General features: G+C 39.5%; 2 protein-coding genes across 3 annotated transcripts; both read left to right on the top strand.

Annotated features, from left to right (window-relative positions):
• The first annotated feature begins 34 nt into the window (after positions 1–34).
• Positions 35–9,197, top strand: LOC116692315 (NEDD8-activating enzyme E1 catalytic subunit). Of its 2 annotated transcripts, none has more exons than XM_032520499.1 (18): positions 35–297; positions 401–439; positions 1,121–1,244; positions 1,411–1,491; positions 1,617–1,699; positions 4,728–4,808; positions 4,918–4,961; positions 5,044–5,108; positions 5,201–5,356; positions 5,943–6,045; positions 6,163–6,273; positions 6,397–6,450; positions 6,900–6,936; positions 7,029–7,110; positions 7,241–7,341; positions 7,433–7,496; positions 8,636–8,690; positions 8,814–9,197. In XM_032520499.1, exons 1-18 carry the CDS (start codon positions 278–280, stop codon positions 8,900–8,902), a joined length of 1,389 nt encoding a protein of 462 aa, XP_032376390.1. In that variant the 5' UTR covers positions 35–277; the 3' UTR covers positions 8,903–9,197. The 2 variants fall into 2 exon arrangements, with proteins under 2 accessions (XP_032376390.1, XP_032376391.1); XM_032520500.1 differs by having other exon boundaries at positions 187–297; positions 401–463.
• A 701-nt stretch (positions 9,198–9,898) lies between these two features.
• Positions 9,899–15,865, top strand: LOC116692905 (chemokine-like protein TAFA-4). Its single transcript, XM_032521490.1, has 5 exons — positions 9,899–10,422; positions 11,443–11,562; positions 12,912–13,067; positions 13,295–13,419; positions 14,981–15,865. Exons 1-5 carry the CDS (start codon positions 10,398–10,400, stop codon positions 14,990–14,992), a joined length of 438 nt encoding a protein of 145 aa, XP_032377381.1. The 5' UTR covers positions 9,899–10,397; the 3' UTR covers positions 14,993–15,865.
• The last annotated feature ends 4,727 nt before the right edge of the window (positions 15,866–20,592 follow it).

The raw sequence follows: 20,592 nt of genomic DNA, 5'->3' as shown, positions 1-20,592 counted from the left end.
GATTGTCGAAGAAGTGTTTAGAGTTTTAGACTTGCGTTCTAGAATGCGCAGCTCCACCGAGAATCAAGGGAACAATACAATGAATCCAAAATGCTTTATAGTAGCCTAATAGGAACCAACATCTAAAAAAAAGAATTGTCCATGGCATTTGTTTGAACAATGTAGGCATTAAAAGATTTTTTAGTCAGACACACGTGAAGGCAGTTTCTGCTTCTGTGTGCAGCTTTGACACTCGGGAATAGAGCAGACACAATCGGGGACATGGGACCGTGAAAGTATGGCGGATGCCGAGGAGCCGTAAGTTTCAATGAACGAAAAATATGATTTTATCGTAGATAAACTCCCGCTTTTTTTGTCGTTAACCCGTCTTGCTTAAACTCGTTTTCCTCTCTTCTTCCAGGGAGAAGAAAAGAAGGCGAATAGAGGACCTGACTGAGAAGTTAGTGACGAATGCAAAATAAAGGTCTCTGACTGGCAGCAGGTTTGCGTTGCACTGTGAGCAGCGACTGCCTGGCCAGGAGACATGGAGAGTCCCCCCCTTCTAACATAGAAATGTTAGAAGGGGGGATTATTAACTTTGTTAGCTGTCTGTACAATTAGTACACACAATGTACCCATTCACAGTATCAAACATATCGCAGAGACCCTTGCTGCACCACTTCTGCATCCTCCTTTCACGACAAATCCCAGATGACAAGCACATAGCCGACGGTAGCTGCGTACCCATTCACACTGACGTTACGTACGAATCCTAAGAAGGTTTTGAGTATTTAGTGTGTACACTTAAACAACTCAGAAATGCATGCATATAAATACTTGACATGCGAGTGGGATGTTTACTTGTATCCCACAATGCAATGCACACAATTAAAAGTAGAAACCTTAGACTTTGTAAACAATAGTGGTGAAAAGAAAAAGAATGTTCAACTGGCAGTGACAATTAATATTTACAGTTGATGTTTGATGTGGTATTGCATACTTTCCTGTTTGTATGAAATAGTAAAGTATATTGAGTCCTTGGATTCTAATTGCATTATTAGAGTGATGAGTAGGGAGAAATGTGCTCATTTAAGTTCTGTTACCTGCACTGTAAGTTCAGTATAGTGTGTGGTGTGTCCAGAATGGCTGTAGATGGTGGACACAGGGACGGTGGTTGCGACTGGGACGGCCGGTGGAACCATGTGAGGAAGTTTTTGGAGAGACCTGGCCCGTTCACCCATCCGGACTTTGAGCCAAGCACTGAGGTGACATAGAAATACTTCCATGGAAACAGAGAGCATTCTTTTAATGCGTTTAACAAATTAACTAGTGCGATAAAGCTTGTAGCTTTACACTGTCGAGTGGTAGTAACATTTCAAACCACAGTACATTCTTATTCTTTAAATAAAGTGTTTTTTTCTTTCATCCCAGTCTCTACAGTTCTTGTTGGAGACGTGCAAGATTCTGGTCATTGGTGCCGGAGGACTTGGATGTGAGCTCCTCAAAAACCTGGTAGGAAATAGCTTTAATCTATGTTAAATGAATGTACTGCAGAAGTGTAAGCTGAGCAAACACACATACTATCCTCACTGCTTGCATCTTTAGAGAAGTTATTACTTAGTTGTGTTTTGTTTTAGGCCCTGTCTGGATTTCGCCTTATTCATGTGGTTGACATGGACACGATTGATGTGTCCAACCTCAACAGGCAATTCCTTTTCCGGTAGGCATCACCTTTGATCTTGATCATCATGATACGTAGTTTTAACAGTAGTCTAATATTTGATACACTATGTGGTAAAAAACATTGATACTGATTTACATTTGTATTTCCTCTAACTATTTACATAATGCAGAATATAGTGTGGTGTAATACTCAAAATTTGTACAAAGGCTTAATTATTATTAGTAATTTTTTTAAAGATACTTTTTGGGTATTTTTAGGCCTTTATTCGACAGGACAGCTGAAGACATGAAAGGGGAGAGGGGGGGGGGGGAATGACATGCAGCAAGGGCCGCAGGTTGGAGTCCAACCTGGGCCCGCTGTGTTGAGGAGTTAACCTCTACATACAGGGAATATAAAAAGTCTACACACCCTTGTTAAAATGCCAGGTTCTTGTGATAAAGATAAATCATGTCAGAACCTTTTCCACGTTTAATGTGACCTATAGTGTGAACAATTCACTTGAAAAACAAACTGAAATCTTTAAGGTTGAAAAGTAAAAACCTTACAATAACCTGGTTGCATAAGTGTGCACACCCTCTTATAACTGGGGATGTGGCTGTGTTCAGAATTAACCAATCACATTCAAACTCATGTTAAATAGAAGTCATTACACACCTGCCATCATTTAAAGTGACTCTGATTAATCAGAAATAAAGTTCAGCTCTGGTAGGATTTTCCTGACATTTTCTTAGTTGCATCTCCGAGCAAAAGCCATGGTCCGCAGAGAGCTTCCAAACCATCAGAGGATCTCATTGTTGAAAGATATCAGTCAGGAGGGTACAGAAGAATTTCCAACGCACTAAATATACGATGGAACCGAGGGAAGACAGTCATCCTCAAGTGGAGAAAATATGGCACAACAGAGACAATACCTCCAGAACTGGACGTCCCTCCAAAATTGATGAAAAGACGAGAAGAAAACTTCTCAGGGAGGCTTCCAAGAGGCCTAGAGCAACATTAAAGGAGCTTTTCTGGAAATTACTGGCTGTGTGCTACATGTGACAACAATCTCCCGTATCCTTCATGTGAATGGGCTTTGGGGTAGGGTGGCAAGACGGAAGCCTTTTCTTACAAAGAAAAACATCCAAGCCCGGCTGAAGTTTGCAAAAACAAACAAGTCTTCCAAAAGCGTGATGAAACCAAGGTTGAACCTTTTGGCCGTAATTCCAAAAGATATGTTTAGTGCAAAAACAACTCTGCACATCACCCAAAGAACACCATACCCACAGGGAAGCATGGTGGAGGCAGCATCCTGCTTTGGGGCTGTTTTCTTTTCTTTGGAACCAGGGCCTTAGTCAGGGTGGAGGGAATTATGAACAGTTCCAAATACCAGGCAAGTTTGGCAAAAAACCTTCTGGCTTCTGTTAGAAATCTGAAGATGAAGAGGAAGTTCACCTTTCAGCATGACAACGACCCAAAGCACACATCCAAATCCACACAGGCATGGCTTCACCAACAGAAGATGAACGTTTTGGAATTGCCCAGTCAGAGCCCAGACCTGAATCCAATTGAACATCTCTGGGGTGGTCTTAAGAGGGCTGTGCCCAGGAGATGTCCTTCCAATATGACGGATTTGGAGCACTTTTGCAAAGAAGAGGGGGCAAATATTGCCACATCAAGATTCAATTCAATTCAATTCAATTTTATTTATAGTATCAATTCATAACAAGAGTTCTCTCAAGACACTTTACAGATAGAGTAGGTCTAGACCACACTCCAGAATTTACAAGGACCCAACAGTTCTAGTAGTTTCCTCCAGAGCAAGCGTGTGCGACAGTGGCGAGGAAAAACTCCCTTTTAGGCAGAAACCTCGGTCAGACCCAGGCTCTTGGTAGGCGGTGTTGACGGGCCGGTTGGGGTTAGTGGAAATAACAAAAATAGAAAAAATAGTAGTTTTGTAGCAGTTCTTTGTAGTTCATGGCATAGCAGGGCACTGTGCGGCATTACAAGGCACAGCAGGACGTAGCTGGGCACCGCAGAGTGTAGCAGATGAACATGGCACCGCAGAACGTGTAGCGGGACCATGGCGACACCTGCTACCATGATGTGCCATGCTATTAGACTCCCACCCAAAAAGACTGAGTGCTGTAATAAAATCAAAAGGTGCTTCAACAAAGTAGTAGTTTAAGGGTGTGCACACTTATGCAACCAGGTTATTGTACGTTTTTACTTTTTATTTCCCCCCCCTCAAAGATTTCAGTTTGTTTTTCAATTGAATTGTTCACATTATAGGTCACATTAAAGGTGGAATAAGTTCTGACATGATTTATCTTTGTCTCATTTTTTTTTACAACCGGACATTTTAACAGGAGACTTTTTATATCCACTTTATGTGCGCCCGCTCTACCAACTGAGCTACCCAGGCGCCAACAAAGGCTTCATTTTAACCGTTATCTTTTCAAAGTTAGCAGTACTCTTGAATTTAAATATTTAAATTTGAATATGAAATGCTTGATTTTCAACAAAATCTGGCGTTTAATCTGCACAATCACTTATGTTTGATAGCCTTCAGTTAAAATTTCATCTCTACTTGCGATCGAGTTACTTCTCAGTGACTGTAGTACCGTAACATTTCCAGTGTGATTAAAAACTATTACATTCGGCATCCCATATGTCCTATAACTTCTAACTGTAATTAAGGCTGCACAACATGAGGAAAACAGCTAATATGCGATTTTGACTGAAATTGCAATTGCAATATGATTCACGATATTGAAGGGAATGATCATGTTTGTATAATTTTTCACGTTTTCATTGACTAATATTAAATCTTTAAAAAATTAAATGATTATAGTGTGATTTGTTTTTTTATTTTGCGAAGATCTATACCAAACAAAGATTTTTCTTTATTCTGTAGAATAGGATTTGTAGGCCAGGACGCCCCACAATACTACATTCTGAATGGTTTGACACATGTTTTGCCACCGCGCCCCTCTGCGATTTGGATATTGCACTTGTTCATGTTGAGATTTTGATAAAATTGCGATAAATAATTCAGCTCTAACTGTTACATGCATTTATTTAGATCCAAAGATGTTGGACGACCAAAGGCAGAAGTTGCTGCCGACTTCATCAACACTCGTGTCCCTGGATGTAAAGTGGTCCCGTATCCTTTGCAGCAACAGATGTTCCAGTTGAGGAACAACTCTGGTTTAGTTGTTTAGTAGTGTAAAATATCTTGCCCGTGATTTTGATTCCTTATTAATAACATGCAGTCACTTTAAGAAGATCCAAGACTTTGATGACTCTTTCTACAGGCGTGAGTGTTTTTCTTACAGAATCTACAGTATGCTTTAGTAGAGCTTACCAAGTATCGGTTTAAAACGCTCGTCTCTTTGCAGAGTTCCACATCATCGTCTGTGGACTGGACTCCATCATCGCCAGACGCTGGATGAACGGGATGCTGGTATGAAACAGGGAGCTGAATGTTGTGTTCGCTTGATATTTGCGTGAAGTGTGTTGTTTGTGGTGAGTTATAATGGGTGTTACCTTCTCTAGATATCCCTCCTGAGCTACGAAAACGGAGTCCTGGACCCCAGCACCATCATCCCTCTCATTGATGGAGGAACAGAGGGCTTGAAAGGAAACGCTCGTGTCATTCTGCCCGGCATGACTGCATGCATCGACTGCACATTGGAGCTGTACCCGCCACAGGTCACTTTTCAGCAGAAATGTCTCTATAATCTAATCACTTCAAAGATTCCTGTAAATCCAGTACAATGAACTGTTCTTTTCTTTTTAATGGTCAAATGATATGACAGAATAGTTACTCAACCTGTTTTATAAAAGCTTTCGCATCTGCTGTTCAGCTTGTCTTTTGTGTTGGAGAAAACATCTGTGGTGCACAGGAGGTGATGTTTCACATTTCCATCTGCACCAACAGCTGTTCGCTTGAAGAAGAAAAATTATTTGGGTCATAAACATAAGCAGTGGCAGTCCCAGGCCGAACAGAAAAACAAACTGCCAGAAAATTTGAGAAAAACGTCTCACAGGCAGACAGGCAGGTGAAGCGTAAAACCAGCATAGCAGTGGCTATTTTGCATCACAGATTTTACCAAAACACACAAAAAAGATCTATTAAGTAAGAATGTGATGATTCATCTTTTTCATGGACAGCTTCATTCAGTTGTTTTATAGTTTTGATATTATAGCTGTCTGATTTCATGGTGTAAAACTGAAAAAGGGTGTCAAGTGCTCCTTTAATTGCATTTATGCTTGACCTTAATTTTACTATCCACAGATTAATTTCCCCATGTGCACCATTGCGTCAATGCCTAGGCTCCCAGAACATTGCATTGAATATGCCAGAATTTTACAGTGGCCCAAAGAAAAGCCATTTGGAGGTAAGCAAAATATATACACATCTTTTTTACCCCCCATATCTAATCACATAACTCGGCCTTCTGTCTGTGTACATTATCACGATAAAGACTAGCTACAGTTTCTTTTTTTTCAACTAGATACCAGCTTAGATGGAGACAACCCAGAGCACATCCAGTGGGTGTTTGAAAGAGCCCAAGAAAGAGCTGCAGAGTTTAACATTACAGGAGTGACATACAGACTCACTCAAGGTGAAGTCAAAGACAATCATTTATTTATCATTAATGTAGTACGTGTTGTTTCTGATAACTTTCTCATTATTATTCTGTCACATTATTTTTTTTACATAATAAAAACCTGTTTTTGTGCCACAGGAGTTGTGAAGAGGATCATTCCTGCTGTGGCATCAACTAATGCTGTTATTGCTGGTATGACAGTCGGATGTTTTTGAGCAGAAAAGTTTTTGTTACATCTGAGATGTCAAAAGAAAAAGACATTGAGCTAAGCCCCCTGTAGTTACTGTTACTTCTGTCAAGCTCTGCGATTTCACACAGACATAAAAGCGGAACAAAAGCTTGTTTCCAAAAGAAGACATACATTATTAATCCCAAAGTGATTTGTTTATTTTATACACATATGTATAATAATACACACACACACATACACACACACACACACACACACACACACACACACACAAAGAGGCCTGAAATACACACACGTGTAAAGGAGAGATGTCAGATCAAGTTGGCTATTTTGGCTTTGGAAAGGCAACAGAAAACACTGCCCTACTACCGGCATGTAGAGAGATCCAAAGCTTGACGCGGGGGGTTAAATTGTGATTTAACAAGATTCATTTTGTCTCTGTTCTCCACAGCTGCCTGTGCCACCGAAGTTTTTAAGATTGCTACAAGGTCCGGAGCAGCAAGCAGTTCTTAATCTCCCACACCAATTATCTGCTGATTTGTCACGTGAATATTACTTAACATCAGATTTTCTTTTGCAGTGCGTATATTCCTTTAAACAATTACATGGTCTTCAACGACGTGGATGGACTGTACACCTACACTTTTGAAGCTGAACGAAAGGTTTGTTGTGCCCCACAGTGCTGTGATTGTTAGGAACTGGAACCACCAGAAATCGTCTTGCGGCAGCGTAAATATGCATTTCTCCTCACAGAGGATAACCAATTGACTCTGCATCATCTTTGATCGGCAGGAAAATTGTTCAGCATGCAGCCAGGTGCCTCAGGATCTTCAGTTCTCTCCTTCTGCCAAATTACAGGAGGTTTTGGAGTACCTTACAGAGAACGCCTCACTGTAAGTATTCAGAAAGAAACCCATTTTGTGATTCTTCTTTTGGAAAAAAATTAAAAGGATTAGGTCAAAAAGGTGTATAAATGTTTTCCAGACAAATGAAATCCCCGGCTATCACCACAACTCTGGAAGGGAAGAATAAGACACTGTATCTGCAGGTAATATACAGTATTCCTTTTGAGCATGCTGCATGGTTTTGGTTACCTACGTTAAGGGTGCAATTTGCTGGGAGGGCTGGTCTACATATCCCTGCCTCTGCTAAATTATTTTGTAGCCCCCCCCCCCCCCCCCCCCCTCAAAGTGATCAATGTTACTTCACCAATAGACCATATATGTATATACTACGGGTTAAAGGTTCGGGGTCATTTACAAATTTCCATCCCACTCCATTATAGAGAGAATACCAGCTGATCTGAGTGGGTGGCTGATCTTTAATGCAATATCTACATTGGCACATGCTGTTTACTAATCTGATGTCATTTTAAAAAACTAACTGAAAACACATTAGAGAACAATTTTGCAATTATGTAATCATACAATGTAATCTGAAAACTGCTGCCCTGGTTAAAAACGCAATGCAACTGATCTCAGCTGGTATTCTGTCTATAATGGAGTACAATGGAAGTTTCTAAGTGACCCCAAACTTTTGTGTGTGTTTGTGTACATACAATAGAAGTTTTTCAAACAAAGTAAAGCGTTGTAACGTGAACAGTCTATAGTGCGATAGAACGATAAAATCCAAGCGGCAGTTGCTGGTTGTCTTTAGCCGATACAGAGCTCCGTGACGCCGGCCACCAGCGATTTAGCCGCCAGTAGGTGACTGTGAGGCGGGTACAGGCGTCGCCAGATGGCTGCCTTTTCAGGGGTCTTGGTAGCGAAGTTGAACCAGAAAAAGTTTGCATCATGCGGCAATGAAAGTTTAAGAACCAAAACCTTTTAGTTAAGTTTAGGACAAAGATCATAGTTTGGATTAAAACACTCCCGAGGAACAAACAAGCATTTTCTGGGTGAAGGTTTTTTGTCTTTGCTGCATAGTGAACTCTGCTCGCCGGCGCTGTGTTTATGTTGACAACACTTTGTGCTATTTCATGTTGAGTCCATATCCATTGAATATTGTAGTTCATAAATAAGTGTTTTGGCATGCCTGGCCGAGTGCCACTATATCATGGTATTGCAAGTGGGATTTAATTCTTGCATGTTTAGTTATGTTGTGCATGATAACCCCCCCCCCCCTGCTTTTTCACTAAACACACTTCCTACATTTATTGATAAAGTCCGATTTACATTTTTGTTCCAGTCGGTGAAGTCCATTGAGGAACGAACCAGGCCAAACCTCTGCAAAACATTAAAAGGTAAGACCAAGCGGTAATCCAATCATTCCCAGTCCCTCCAAAGTAAAGTAGCTGCTGACTCATGATCACATAGCATTACATTTTTTTATATAGCATACGCGTATGTTTGTATCTGTGACGCAGAGCTGGGCTTGTCAGATGGACAGGAGCTGGCTGTGGCTGACGTCACCACGCCTCAGACGGTTCTCTTCAAGCTCAATTTCACCACCTGAACGATCCTTACAGCACTCGGCACTGGCCACAGATCGACTGCATCTCAAACGCAGTAGCACATTTGATAATGTAAATATTACGAGTGAGGTCTCACTTGTGGGATTTTTCGGTTGTCATATGAAGATGGACTCATTTCTCATTTAGGATTATTTTTTTCTATTAGTAACGTTGCTTACTTCTTGACGTATTTGTCCTGTTTTGACTATGTTGTAGCTATTTCCCTGTCAATCAAAGGAGAATAATGATGTGCACTATATGCTCTAATAAAGTTGTATTATCATGGTTGTAGAGGAAGCTTCTTTCATCAGATGTTCTTTCATCTTTCGTCGCTTAGATGCAACTGGGCAGCTTTACCGTTTTATCTTTTTAAGAACTGTGAGTGTATTCGCAGCAACTGGGTTACACCCACAACACATACATGTTATTTAAGACATAGTCGACTTGGTAGTAAGTCTGATATTAAGATTAAAGTGACATGGGTCCGGGCTGTAGCCTTGTGCTACATTCTGTACCTCAACCTGCGCATGTGATTGGTCCTTGTCTTGTGTCTGTCTGTGTGTGTGCGTTTGTGTTTTGTCTCCCTTCCTCCCAGCTTTCCTCTGTGTTTTTTTTGGCTCTGGGACACATTCTCAGTGTATTGTTTGTAATTGTTTATATCTGTTGATAATTTCTGAAATAAAAAAATAAAATGAAAAAGATTAAAATGACATGGATGTTTTTATTTAAATGTGTTATGGGACAGATTAAAGAAGGGGTATTAATGTTATCTACTAGGGTTAGTGAGCGAATTTCCTAAAATGTCTAACTATTTCTTTAATATCAAATCACCGAGCAATTAAAAATATTTTATTATTTTGAGGACTTATAGTACTTTTAGGTTGAGGCCTAAAGCGTAAATAAAAAGGCTAGAAAAGAGGAAATCTTTCGTGAGAAGCGGACTTGGCCTTCAGATGCAGTTTATATATCCTCTGTGTGTCCGTGTGACAGGATGTCGATACTCACTTTAAGCTTCTTATAGGGCGCTAATGAAAGTGGCCACATATTGTTCGGGGGACAGATGGTTTCTGTCTTGATTAAGTTTTAATTTTCCTGACGGGATCCAAAGCTGGCAGGCTTTGCTCGTCAGAGGGACCCTGCTGTGTTCACAGACAGACCAATGATTCTCTCGCATCCCATTCTGCATAAAAAGGTAGTCCCAGGTAGAGGAGCTCAAGTGGGAAAGTGCAGGTTTTCACCGAGCTGACGGCTCTCTCAGCTGGGAGTTATTTAGCAGCAGACAGGCGTTTCTCTCTCTCTCTCTCTCTCTCTCTCTCTCTCTCTCTCTCTCTCTCTCTCTCTCTCTCTCCTCTCTCTCTCTCTGCTGCTCTGAATTGAGGCAGAACACTTCTGAAACTGGTGGATAATATCAACTGCAAACTTTTGCATCCTGGCTGAAACAATCATCAGTATGCATGATGTTTACCAAGACACTGGAGGCTTCTGCAGCGGCTTATCATGCATATTAATAACCTGAGCAGAGGTAGGCTAAAGTGGTTCATATTTCAAGTTGCCATTGCAATCAGTTCAAAGTCTAGCAATATTCAATATGTCTTTTATTTACATCTAGGCTATTAAGTTTATTCTGTAATGGTGGTGAAAGGCAGGCAGACTCACTTTTATGATGATGATTATATATTCTGTAAACTACATTAGTCAACATTAGATTCATGACAATGAATACATTAAATTTATTGTCAACAGAAAATAATGAAATGGCCTACTATATTGATAATCAATTGATTGTAATTCTTCATGCAAAAATGGCAAAGTTGCTGGTTCCAGTTTTTTTTAGATTTAAGTATTTTCTCCCTACTCCTCTCTCTCTCTCTCTCTCTCTCTCTCTCTCTTTTATTTTTCATTTCCACATGAGCTTTAAATTGAACATCTTCACTTGAACATCAAGTGTTGGTGTCAAAACGAGCAGATTTGAAGCTTGGGCTCTGGGAAATTGTAAAAGAACATATTTTATTGACTAAATGTTTAATCAATAATTAAAATAATCATTAGTTGCAGCCCTATACTTTATGTATAAGGGGTAAATGGTGAATGAAAACGCCTCAAGCAAACATTAAGCAGGGATTTTTCATTTGATATCATCTTTGTCCTGCATTAAATACTGCTGTAGGATTTGACATAAAAGTCCACGTCCCAGTTTTTGTGTGACTCATGTGGAAAACAACTTTTTTTTGGATGGAGAATTTAACTGCAGAGATGTTTACAGCTGAAGGGATAATGTGAGTCAGAAATGAGTGCAGGGACCCACTCAGATCTGGCTCCAAAGTCGGCCGTCTGATCGGCCTTTTATTGGCATTTCCTTGACTTTCCTTGGCTTAGATGTGAGAGTCATTATTGAGCAAATTGATGCAATGATTTTATGAACCTCATATCAGAAGTCAGGAGCTCTCAGAACTCAAAACAATGAAGTTTATGGTCACACACTTAAGGGAGAAGTATTGGCCTGTTTAATTCCTAAGGTTGCATCATCTCTGTGTCTCTGCAGGCCAGATGATGCTGAACATGTTGGCCCGACCATTACACTGGAGCCTCCTGCTTCTTTGTATAGTAGGCTTCTGCAGCCAGCTTGTGTCCACTGGCAACCAAAGCTCCCGAGGACAGACAGGTTGGTTTCAGACCCAACCAGACCAGTCACCCCCCCTGAGGGACTCATTATGGCTCCTGGTCACCAGTCCGGTCGCCTGGAGTTCAGTTCAAGCAACAAGAACGTGGAACTCACTTTGCTTCTAACTGTGATCTAAATATAGTTTTTTGTGTTTACTCAGAACCTGGTAGGAAATCCACAGATGGGGATATTAAGGTTAAGATGGTGTAAAAGGGATTATGAGTGGCCACGCAGTTTGTTGCTATAACATAATGTTACTGTATATGACATATGGAAAATTTGACCTCTATATCACCTGAGAGATGAGAGAAGAAGTTTTAATATCCTTTATTTAAATAAAAGCACCAATAAAATAATGTAAAAGTACTCTATTACGAGTTAAAGCCATTCATATAAAAAGTACCCAAGTAGCATCATGGAAATTACAAAAGTAAAACTGGTTGTAAAAAAAAAAAGAAGTCCCCTGTGATGGATATAGGTGAATGCATTCAGATTTGAGACATTTCCAGCCTCTAAATTGTACTACAGCATTTGAGTACTTACATTCCACCCGTGCCACTGATGGATTACTCCTAAAATGAAACCTGAGATTAGTCTTCCATTTGTATAATTAGCCAACACGTTTCATTTTTTGATCTCTGCTTTGACTGTAGTCTGCTTTTACACCCTGCTTTGATTATAAATTAACCTTCCAGTGCGGGTGCCGTTGGTCATGCAGCAGCCGCACAGACACCTCATTTCTAAATTAGCAATATGCATGCATGAGTTTTTCCTCTTTATGTTTTTACTTCTGCCTTGTTGCACCCCTTCAACTGAAAAATTCAGTTTAAGTGTATCAGCATGAATCATCAGCCCTGTGATAATCACCAAAAGCAACGTTCAGTTCCTTTTATTTGTTTTTAGGTGGAATGATGCCATAGCAGGTGTGGGTCAGATATTTCTCCTCATGCTGTTTATGCAGCTCATTTCTCTGAATCCACGCAACCGGAAAATTAGGTATCTGTGTGCTTCTAAAGTACAGATTGCTGCTAATATGTTTTGACATTTTAATGGGTTTTTACTTGACTGTGGCATGACTGCTGATGCTCCTCCTCCACTTGGTGGTGCTGTAGCTTTAGAAATATCAAAATGAGGGATTACATTGTAGGCTTTTATTGTCATCTGAATGAATGTTGCAAAAAATACTACGACATTTATTTAAACCTAACATCTAATACAACCAATAAAGCATTGCGATTTGATTATAATACTACCATCTGTAAATGCTGAAGTCTTTCAAACTGCCTCTACTTACATGCAAAACATAGTATATAAAAAGGGTCATTTTTCCTCTACATTCTCTTACTCAGGGTCATCGCAGGAGAGGACAGGGACTTGTGAAGTGGTTGCTGCTCATCGTTGCTGCAATAAGAACAAGATTGAGGAACGCTCTCAAACTGTCAAGTGCTCCTGCTTCCCAGGACAGGTGGCGGGGACAACGAGGGCTCTGCCCTCTTGTGTGGAAGGTATTATTACTGGGACCCTCTTCTACCTCTCTTAACCAGAAATATTCTGACATGACATGACTATATTATTTATAAAAGTGGAGTCAGGTTAGTCAATTTCACCAGAATCCACTGATACTGAGGCAGTCAAGGACCACAGAATGTGGCATCTGATTTTTTCCGAACAACCTTTTATGACGTCCTTCTGTCTAACAAGTAACCTTCGGCTGTGGGGTGTTTTTCTCCAGCCTCTATTGTTCGTCACAAGTGGTGGTGTAAAATGGAGCCGTGTCTGGAAGGGGAAGAGTGCCGAGTTCTCCCTGACCTCACTGGTTGGTCATGCATCTCTGGAAATAAAGTAAAGACCACAAAGGTAAGGCCTGCATTAGTTTGAGTCACAGTGGCACCAATACTGTACTATAGACATTACACAAAATGGCTTTAGTAGGCATGATATTTATAGACGATTAAATGCTGTCGTACGTTAACTCTCCTTATCTTTTTTTCACTGCATTACTCTTATGCTAACAGGGTCCGACAGACTTGTGAATACTCATCATAAAGATTTATTTTAGTAAGCTCTCCTCTGATGCAGAGAGATTCCACAATCAAGCCTAATCACTGCTCCCATTGGCTATATCAACCCTCTTGCTCTCTGCCAGGCACAGTTGGCTCAGAAAACCTAATTCCATAATCTGGTGAATGATGGGGCCAAGAGGACAAACATAAAATAAGATGAAAACTAATACTGAACAGTAAAACCCATGTAATTAAATCTGACGTCCAAAGGAAGCCCCACTGTGTTTAGAATTTTTTTTTTGTTGAACTGTTCTATGTGTACGATTCCTGGGGGAAACATTTTACAGTGACACAGGCGAGTAAGCACTGGCAGCATGCAGCCAGTGATGAAAAGATACCCAGTAGTCATGTGGTCCATCCGATTATACTATTAAACTGTGGAATAAAACAGAAGAGGGTTGAAAAGAACAGAGGGTGTTCTTGGTTGTACCGATTGTAAAGCACCCAAAATTGTGATCTGTGACACTGAGCTAAAAAAACGACTTGACTAGAGAAGAGAGCAGTAGTAGAAGTACTCAGACCTGTTACATAAGTAAAAGTAATAATACCACATTGTAAAAAAAAAACACCAGTAAAAGTACCACAATCAAAACTTCACTTAAGTAATAGTGCATCAAAATATACTAGCGTACTACCAAATATGTAGCATACAAGCAAATATACGAGCATCAAAATTTACTTAAGATACCAAGAGAAAAAATACTTATTATGCAAAATGGCCCATTGCAGAGTAATGTATTCGTTCAATCATTATTTTTATGAATATATGTATACATCACTTTAATGTTGCAGCTGATAAAGGTGGGGAAAATGATTATTTCTACTTGCAGGGGACTAGTGCTGTTATTTTAGTTACCGGATTTGGGGCTCAAAGGCTATGTAGCCTGTTCCGACAGTGGCAAGTTTACATATATTAGTAAAATATAACTATAAAATGTAAGGATGTTTTGCTGCCTTGTCATCTCTGCTTGTAACAATAGGTAACCTTTAAGGTGGAATTTTTTCTTCCATGTTACTCAATGCATGAGTTGTTGTCGGGAATCAATCAACACACCTTAAATCTGAATAATGACTTTCACCACACGATTTGTTTTTATTGGCTCTCGTGCATGACATACCGTTTAGTGATTATTGGATCTTGAAGCGCTTAAAAAAATTTGTATTTTTTTAAGCGCTTCTTAAGCGCTTCTGTTGTCTCACTTGAGAAAAAAAAAATGGTGGAGCGTCGTTCCGGGTTACAATAATATAACATCACATCATTTAGCTTTATCTTGTTTACAATATATTGAAATAAGTGTTATGGAAATTAACAAAACCAGAGTTATGTGACATTTTATTCTTTCAAATGTTTTTAGGTGGCGCGGTAGCAAGACAGGAGCTCCATCTAATCAGTACAAGCCTGTTCCGACCTGGTGCAGTCACCTTAAGTAACACTGGACTCTGACTGAAGACAGTGAACGCCCCATCAGATAGAACAAAGAACAATATAGATTTAATTAGATATCTCCTGACTAAGCTTTAAACTGCACAGGAACACATTATTTTAATTTCCCTTTTGCTTGAACACAATTTTGGTTAGGGTTTATCCCACGGAGTGGGCAATCTAATAGCAACTCACTTAAGATAAAATGAAGCAGCACCCTTACACAGTCCAACAGGCAGCTACTGCAAAGGACTGTATCCCTACGTCCGTGCTTGATATGCTGGGCACAATGTGATGCACTCAATCAAAGACTGGACGGGACCTGCTGGCAGACACTTAAAAAGAGATTTTCTGGATTTTCAGGCGGCAGAATGTGAATCCACTCAGTTGCTTATGACCCTCTCCGCCGATCAAAGCAGAGGACCACAAATACTGAGAAATTTGTGGTTGTGTAGCATTTGTAAGCAATGCTGTCCTGTAGACTTACTCTGAGCTTTGTAAAGAGGACCGATCCCTTCGTATAACTTTTTACAACAAAGAGGCACCCTCCCAAACACGCCTGCACGCACACTCTCTCACACACACACACACACACGCACACACACACACACACACACACACACACACACACACACACACACACACACACGCTGCTTTTCATCTCTTCAGTGCTTGGACAGGCCACCACCTGCAAGGCTGTGATGGCAAGCACACAAGCATGAAGTTCTGATGCAAAACAAGGACTGTTTGAAATGCTAATCATGGGCAAAAAGGGAGAGAGAGAGAGAGAGAGAGAGAGAGAGAGAGAGAGAGAGAGAGAGAGAGAGAGAGAGAGGAGAGAGAGAAGAGAAGAGAAGAGAAGAGAAGAGAAGAGAAGAGAAGAAAGAAGAGAGAAGAGAAAAGAGAAGAGAAAGAGAAGAGAAGAGAAGAGGAGCTTCTTCACTGCTGAGAGTATTTATATTATGCTTTTGTTTGTTTCTCTAAACTGAATACTCCTGTGGAGGGATCTCCGATTATAGTAATGATGGCACAACATTGGAGAGTCTTTGCCTTGAAGCAAATTGTAGCTACCACCAGAAAAGAATATCTACCGTTATTGCATTATATCTGTTGTCCTCTTCATATGAATAATATTCCTCCTGGACCCACCCTGATTGTCCCTCTTTTATCTGTTGAGTTCAGTCAGACACTTTTTGCATTTTACCTTTCCAATAAAGAGCCATTTTATAAAAACATTAATAGAGCGACTGAAAATCCTCCTATCCGAGGCATCTGACTGTTATTCAAGGCAAATGTTTCTAAGCACTTTGCTAAATATTTACTTAATGCAATCATGCCAAATGGTTGTCATGGTACTGACATGATTCTTCAATGAGCTGTCATGCAGTTCGATGCACTTTATGCATGGCCTAGCTATGTAATCATTCAACTTCTGTTTATTATTTCATGTTAGAAGTGCTTCAAAAACATCAAAACCACATCATTTTATGATTCCTATAATGAGAGCAATGATATTGAACGCGTCGAATATTCTGGAAACCCCCCTTCTCTAAATCAATGATGATATCCACTTGTCGGGGATACACTAATATGCCTTTGGTACTGAATGGCAATGAGTTTGTAGATTCACTGGATGCTTATCATATAACACATTTGGATTCTGTTCATGGGCATCATAAACAACGGCAATATCTCCAACATAACAGTGTGTCATATTGTATCTACTCTTATAAACCCATTAGAAGATTGCAATGCAGCTGACAACAGTATTATAATCTCGGTCTGACAAGATCAGCCACATAAAGCAGTACAATGGCGGTTCAACATATTGTTTACAAAAGACCTTGGGTGTATTTGATTTGAGAGCTGACTACAAAATAGGGTTACGCAATACTCCTTACAATATAACACATGCCTCTCCCTCCATGCCATAAATGACTGTATGGCATAACAATTACCATATATTTCAATGAACACCTCTCTGGCTACAGGATACAGACGGTGTATTGTATTGTACCCTTTCTTTAGAAGTGCTACAATGACCTGTGCTCAAAACCACAATTATTCAGTGTTATTTCAGAACATCTGTACCAGATAAATTACTCAACATATAGGGGGAGTTATGTGTTGAGTAATGTCTCTGGTCCAGATATTTTTGAAATAATACTGACTAATATGAATTGGTCATCATGGTTGCAGCATCTCAGTTATGCTTTGCTGCTTTTATTTGTCTTATTTTATTGTTAATTTAACATTGAATCAATTTCTTTGGAACTTTTGGAAAACCAGGCAAAATAGGCACGGTAAAGACATCAGCCTGGGCTTTAGGAAATCGTGACAGGCAATTTCCTTTTCTGACAATATTAAGTCCGAACGATTGATCAAAAAGAATCACGACAGGTAAATTGATAATAAGAATAATCGTTTGTTCTTTTCGTAATTTGTCACTTTTGATTTTGTTCAGTTTTGGCAACTGAAGCTTCTCTTAAACACAGGCAAAACAGCATCTCTGAGAGTAAACCAATAAATACAAACATAATACACACTATTCCTCTATGTGCAAATAGATTGAGATTGGTATATTTTTTGTGCTTTTCGGCGAATGCTTTAATTTCTCAGTCTTGAAAATGATGTTTACACAGAAGAATTAGAATTGTTTAATTACTGCAAGTTGGTTGGGCTTCTGTAGAAGTCCAACAGTAGTCCTATCCCTTATTCCTGTTCATTAAAACCATTCCCCACCTTGTATTTATGATTTCATATTGTACAGAAAAGCAAAGCTCATTGAAGTTAAATGTCCCAAGATTCCCTGACTGTTCTAAAATCTAAGCAGATCTGGACAAGAAAGCTTTGGAAAGATCAGGAACTCATGGAGCTACATTTCCTCACTGGTTCAGAAGCTGCAGAACAGATGAACCCACTGGGGATTGAACTGAATAGGTTGACGTGTGACTTTATCACCATCCATACACTCTTTTTTAGTGTTTTACTTTTTCACAAACAAATTGAGATTTTCATTTTTCCTTCCTGTGCATCGTACACAGTATGAATTGTACTGTGATCTTTGTATATTGTCTGTAACCTTTATGGCTATATTTTTTTAAAGAATAGATATATTTTGTTTTTCAAACTCTCAACAAGATCAACAATCCTTTTTGGAATCAAAGTTTGAAATAAGGTAAAAATCTTTAAACCCCAGTGGGGTTTATGTCAACAATGACAGTACGCATCCTTAAATTTGTGCCCATATTCCTAAAATACTAGCAGCATCCACATCTTTCTCTTTCTGATTCCCTTTCAAAGGAGCTGGTGTGACATTCATTAGGTGACTTTCAGATGTGTCTTAGATAAACGCTGCATGCTTACTTTTTATCTTCAAAATAACCTTAAAGCCAGTCAGAAAGCTGTATCTCTGTTAATCTGGAGAAATTGAGTCAATACCCTCTTAGAACCTGTCATAATACATGGCTTTAAAAACAAAAAGCATTTCCAAAATTCTAAATTGAAGCCAAAATAAGGTAATAAAGGCAGGAATTACGTGGGATACTCTTAGTGTGGCCCTGCATGCTGCACACAGGAACAATACTTTACAGATGAGGCAACAACAGAAGAAAAGAAAATACAATTAATTTACAATTTATTCCATTTCATCCACAAAATGAGACAGAATAACATCAATTTAGAGATGCTATTTACAAAGGTCTGAACAATTCTATAGATTTGAGTCTGCTATTTCAAACCCGAGTCACAAATAACATCCGGCTTCTTTTTTTTTTAAATATCATTTTGCAGGTGATATGTGGCAGAGAACCTTCCTTCTCTTATGACTGTCTGTTGGGGACAGTAGTTCATGTTCACTAATAGAAAATAAACTGTCCTGGGGCACATGAAAAACATAATGGAAACGCTGTTCTTTTCCCCTTTAACAACTTTTTCCTCATATGGAGTTGACACTTGTAATAAAAATGTAAACACAATTCTCCTGGTCTTTCTGTGTGTGTGTGTGTGTGTGTGTGTGTGTGTGTGTGTGTGGTGTGTGTGTGTGTGTGTGTGTGTGTAATTTGCCTGCTTTTACTGCAGGCAACTATAGGCGACTCAGAGCAATAGACTGGAAGTAGACTGGTCATGGCTGAGAGGTTTAATCTATTTGGTTTGTCATTATGCATACATACTATCTGGAACAGGGTATACATTTTGTGCTCAATTAAAACAGAGAGCTAAACAATTACACGTTAATGAACAAACATGAATTGGACAATATTAATGTCAGCAGCTGCGTGGGATGTATTCATGTGCATTCATACCTCATGGTTGCATGTTCCACTAATAAAACAGACAGTGTTATGCAGCCCTGCAGGGAGGAGAGAGACATTGGTAAAACTGCATTGAGAATCATTTTATAAATGTTGATTTCATACATGCATTGTGTAAACGTTTTTTTAATTTCTGAAATAAGATAACAAAAGTGTAATTATTTTCCTCACCCAAGTGATGAAAAGATTTCTCTGGTTTCTGTGTAAATTCAACTTGTGTCTTATTATAGGCTTGTGAAGAGCAAGGTTTTTGCAAATGTGGATCAGAACAGGAGATTAAGGGAATTTAACAATGAACATATAACATATTAATTAGTGAACTTTAGGGATGCTGATAGGCAGATTGTGTCTGACAGAGCCAGGCTAGCTGTTTCTGCCTGTTTCCAGTTTTGATGCTAAGCTAACAGAGCTTTCAACTAACTCTAGCTTCATCCTTCCATATGGTATCGTTCTTCTTATCTTACTCTCAGCAAAGAAGAAAATAGCCTATGTGTGTAAAAATATCAATATGTTAGGACAAGGAAGCATCATTAAAATAACTTGTTGTTATAAAAAAATATTCCGATGAATGTACCCTTTACTGTTTTAGGACTTGGCCTTCACAACACTATTAGCTACATTCATCAGTGGTGGAAGTAAATAAATTATGTTTTTTTCATGGAAAAAAGTGAAGGCCTACTTGACTTTTCTGACTTTGTTTATACTTTTATTTTAATAGTGTTTTCCTTTTAGTTATGGTTACAATATACATTTGTTACTGCTAAAAGATTTAAAAAACTAATAGAAAGTTTCCATGCCCCGCCCGCAGATGATAATGATGGGAAATCAAACCCCATGATGTTGCATCACCAACAGGTTTGGGGCATTTTACATTTAGCCACACCCCGCAGTGGCACCAGCTAAAAAATTTATGGGGACCTCCGGTGATTTTTTACTTCAGTGAGGTGGGGTGAGGCCTTTTGCTGTTTTGGGGCTGAAAATCCCTGAGGCTGTGTTTTCAGAGCCCCATTGCTCCAAAAAGTTTAAACTTTAAGGGGGCAGGGGGGCAAGTTGATGGAAGGTGCACGGGACCAAAGTGGGTTTTGGTGTTTACGTATGCTTTTTAGGGGTGAACAGCAGGAAGTAAAACCCGGCGGGGCAATTTGTGGAAGAATGTTGGTTTGGTTGACACAAAAAACAGGTGATCAAAAACAAACCATCATGTTACTCATTTACAGATTAGAGCTTTGCT

The sequence above is a fragment of the Etheostoma spectabile genome, chromosome 7 (genome assembly GCF_008692095.1).
Source record: "Etheostoma spectabile isolate EspeVRDwgs_2016 chromosome 7, UIUC_Espe_1.0, whole genome shotgun sequence".
In the NCBI taxonomy this organism is placed as follows: Eukaryota; Metazoa; Chordata; class Actinopteri; order Perciformes; family Percidae; genus Etheostoma; species Etheostoma spectabile.
Note: the sequence above shows the minus strand (reverse complement) of the source record. Positions and strands in the feature narration are given on the sequence as shown.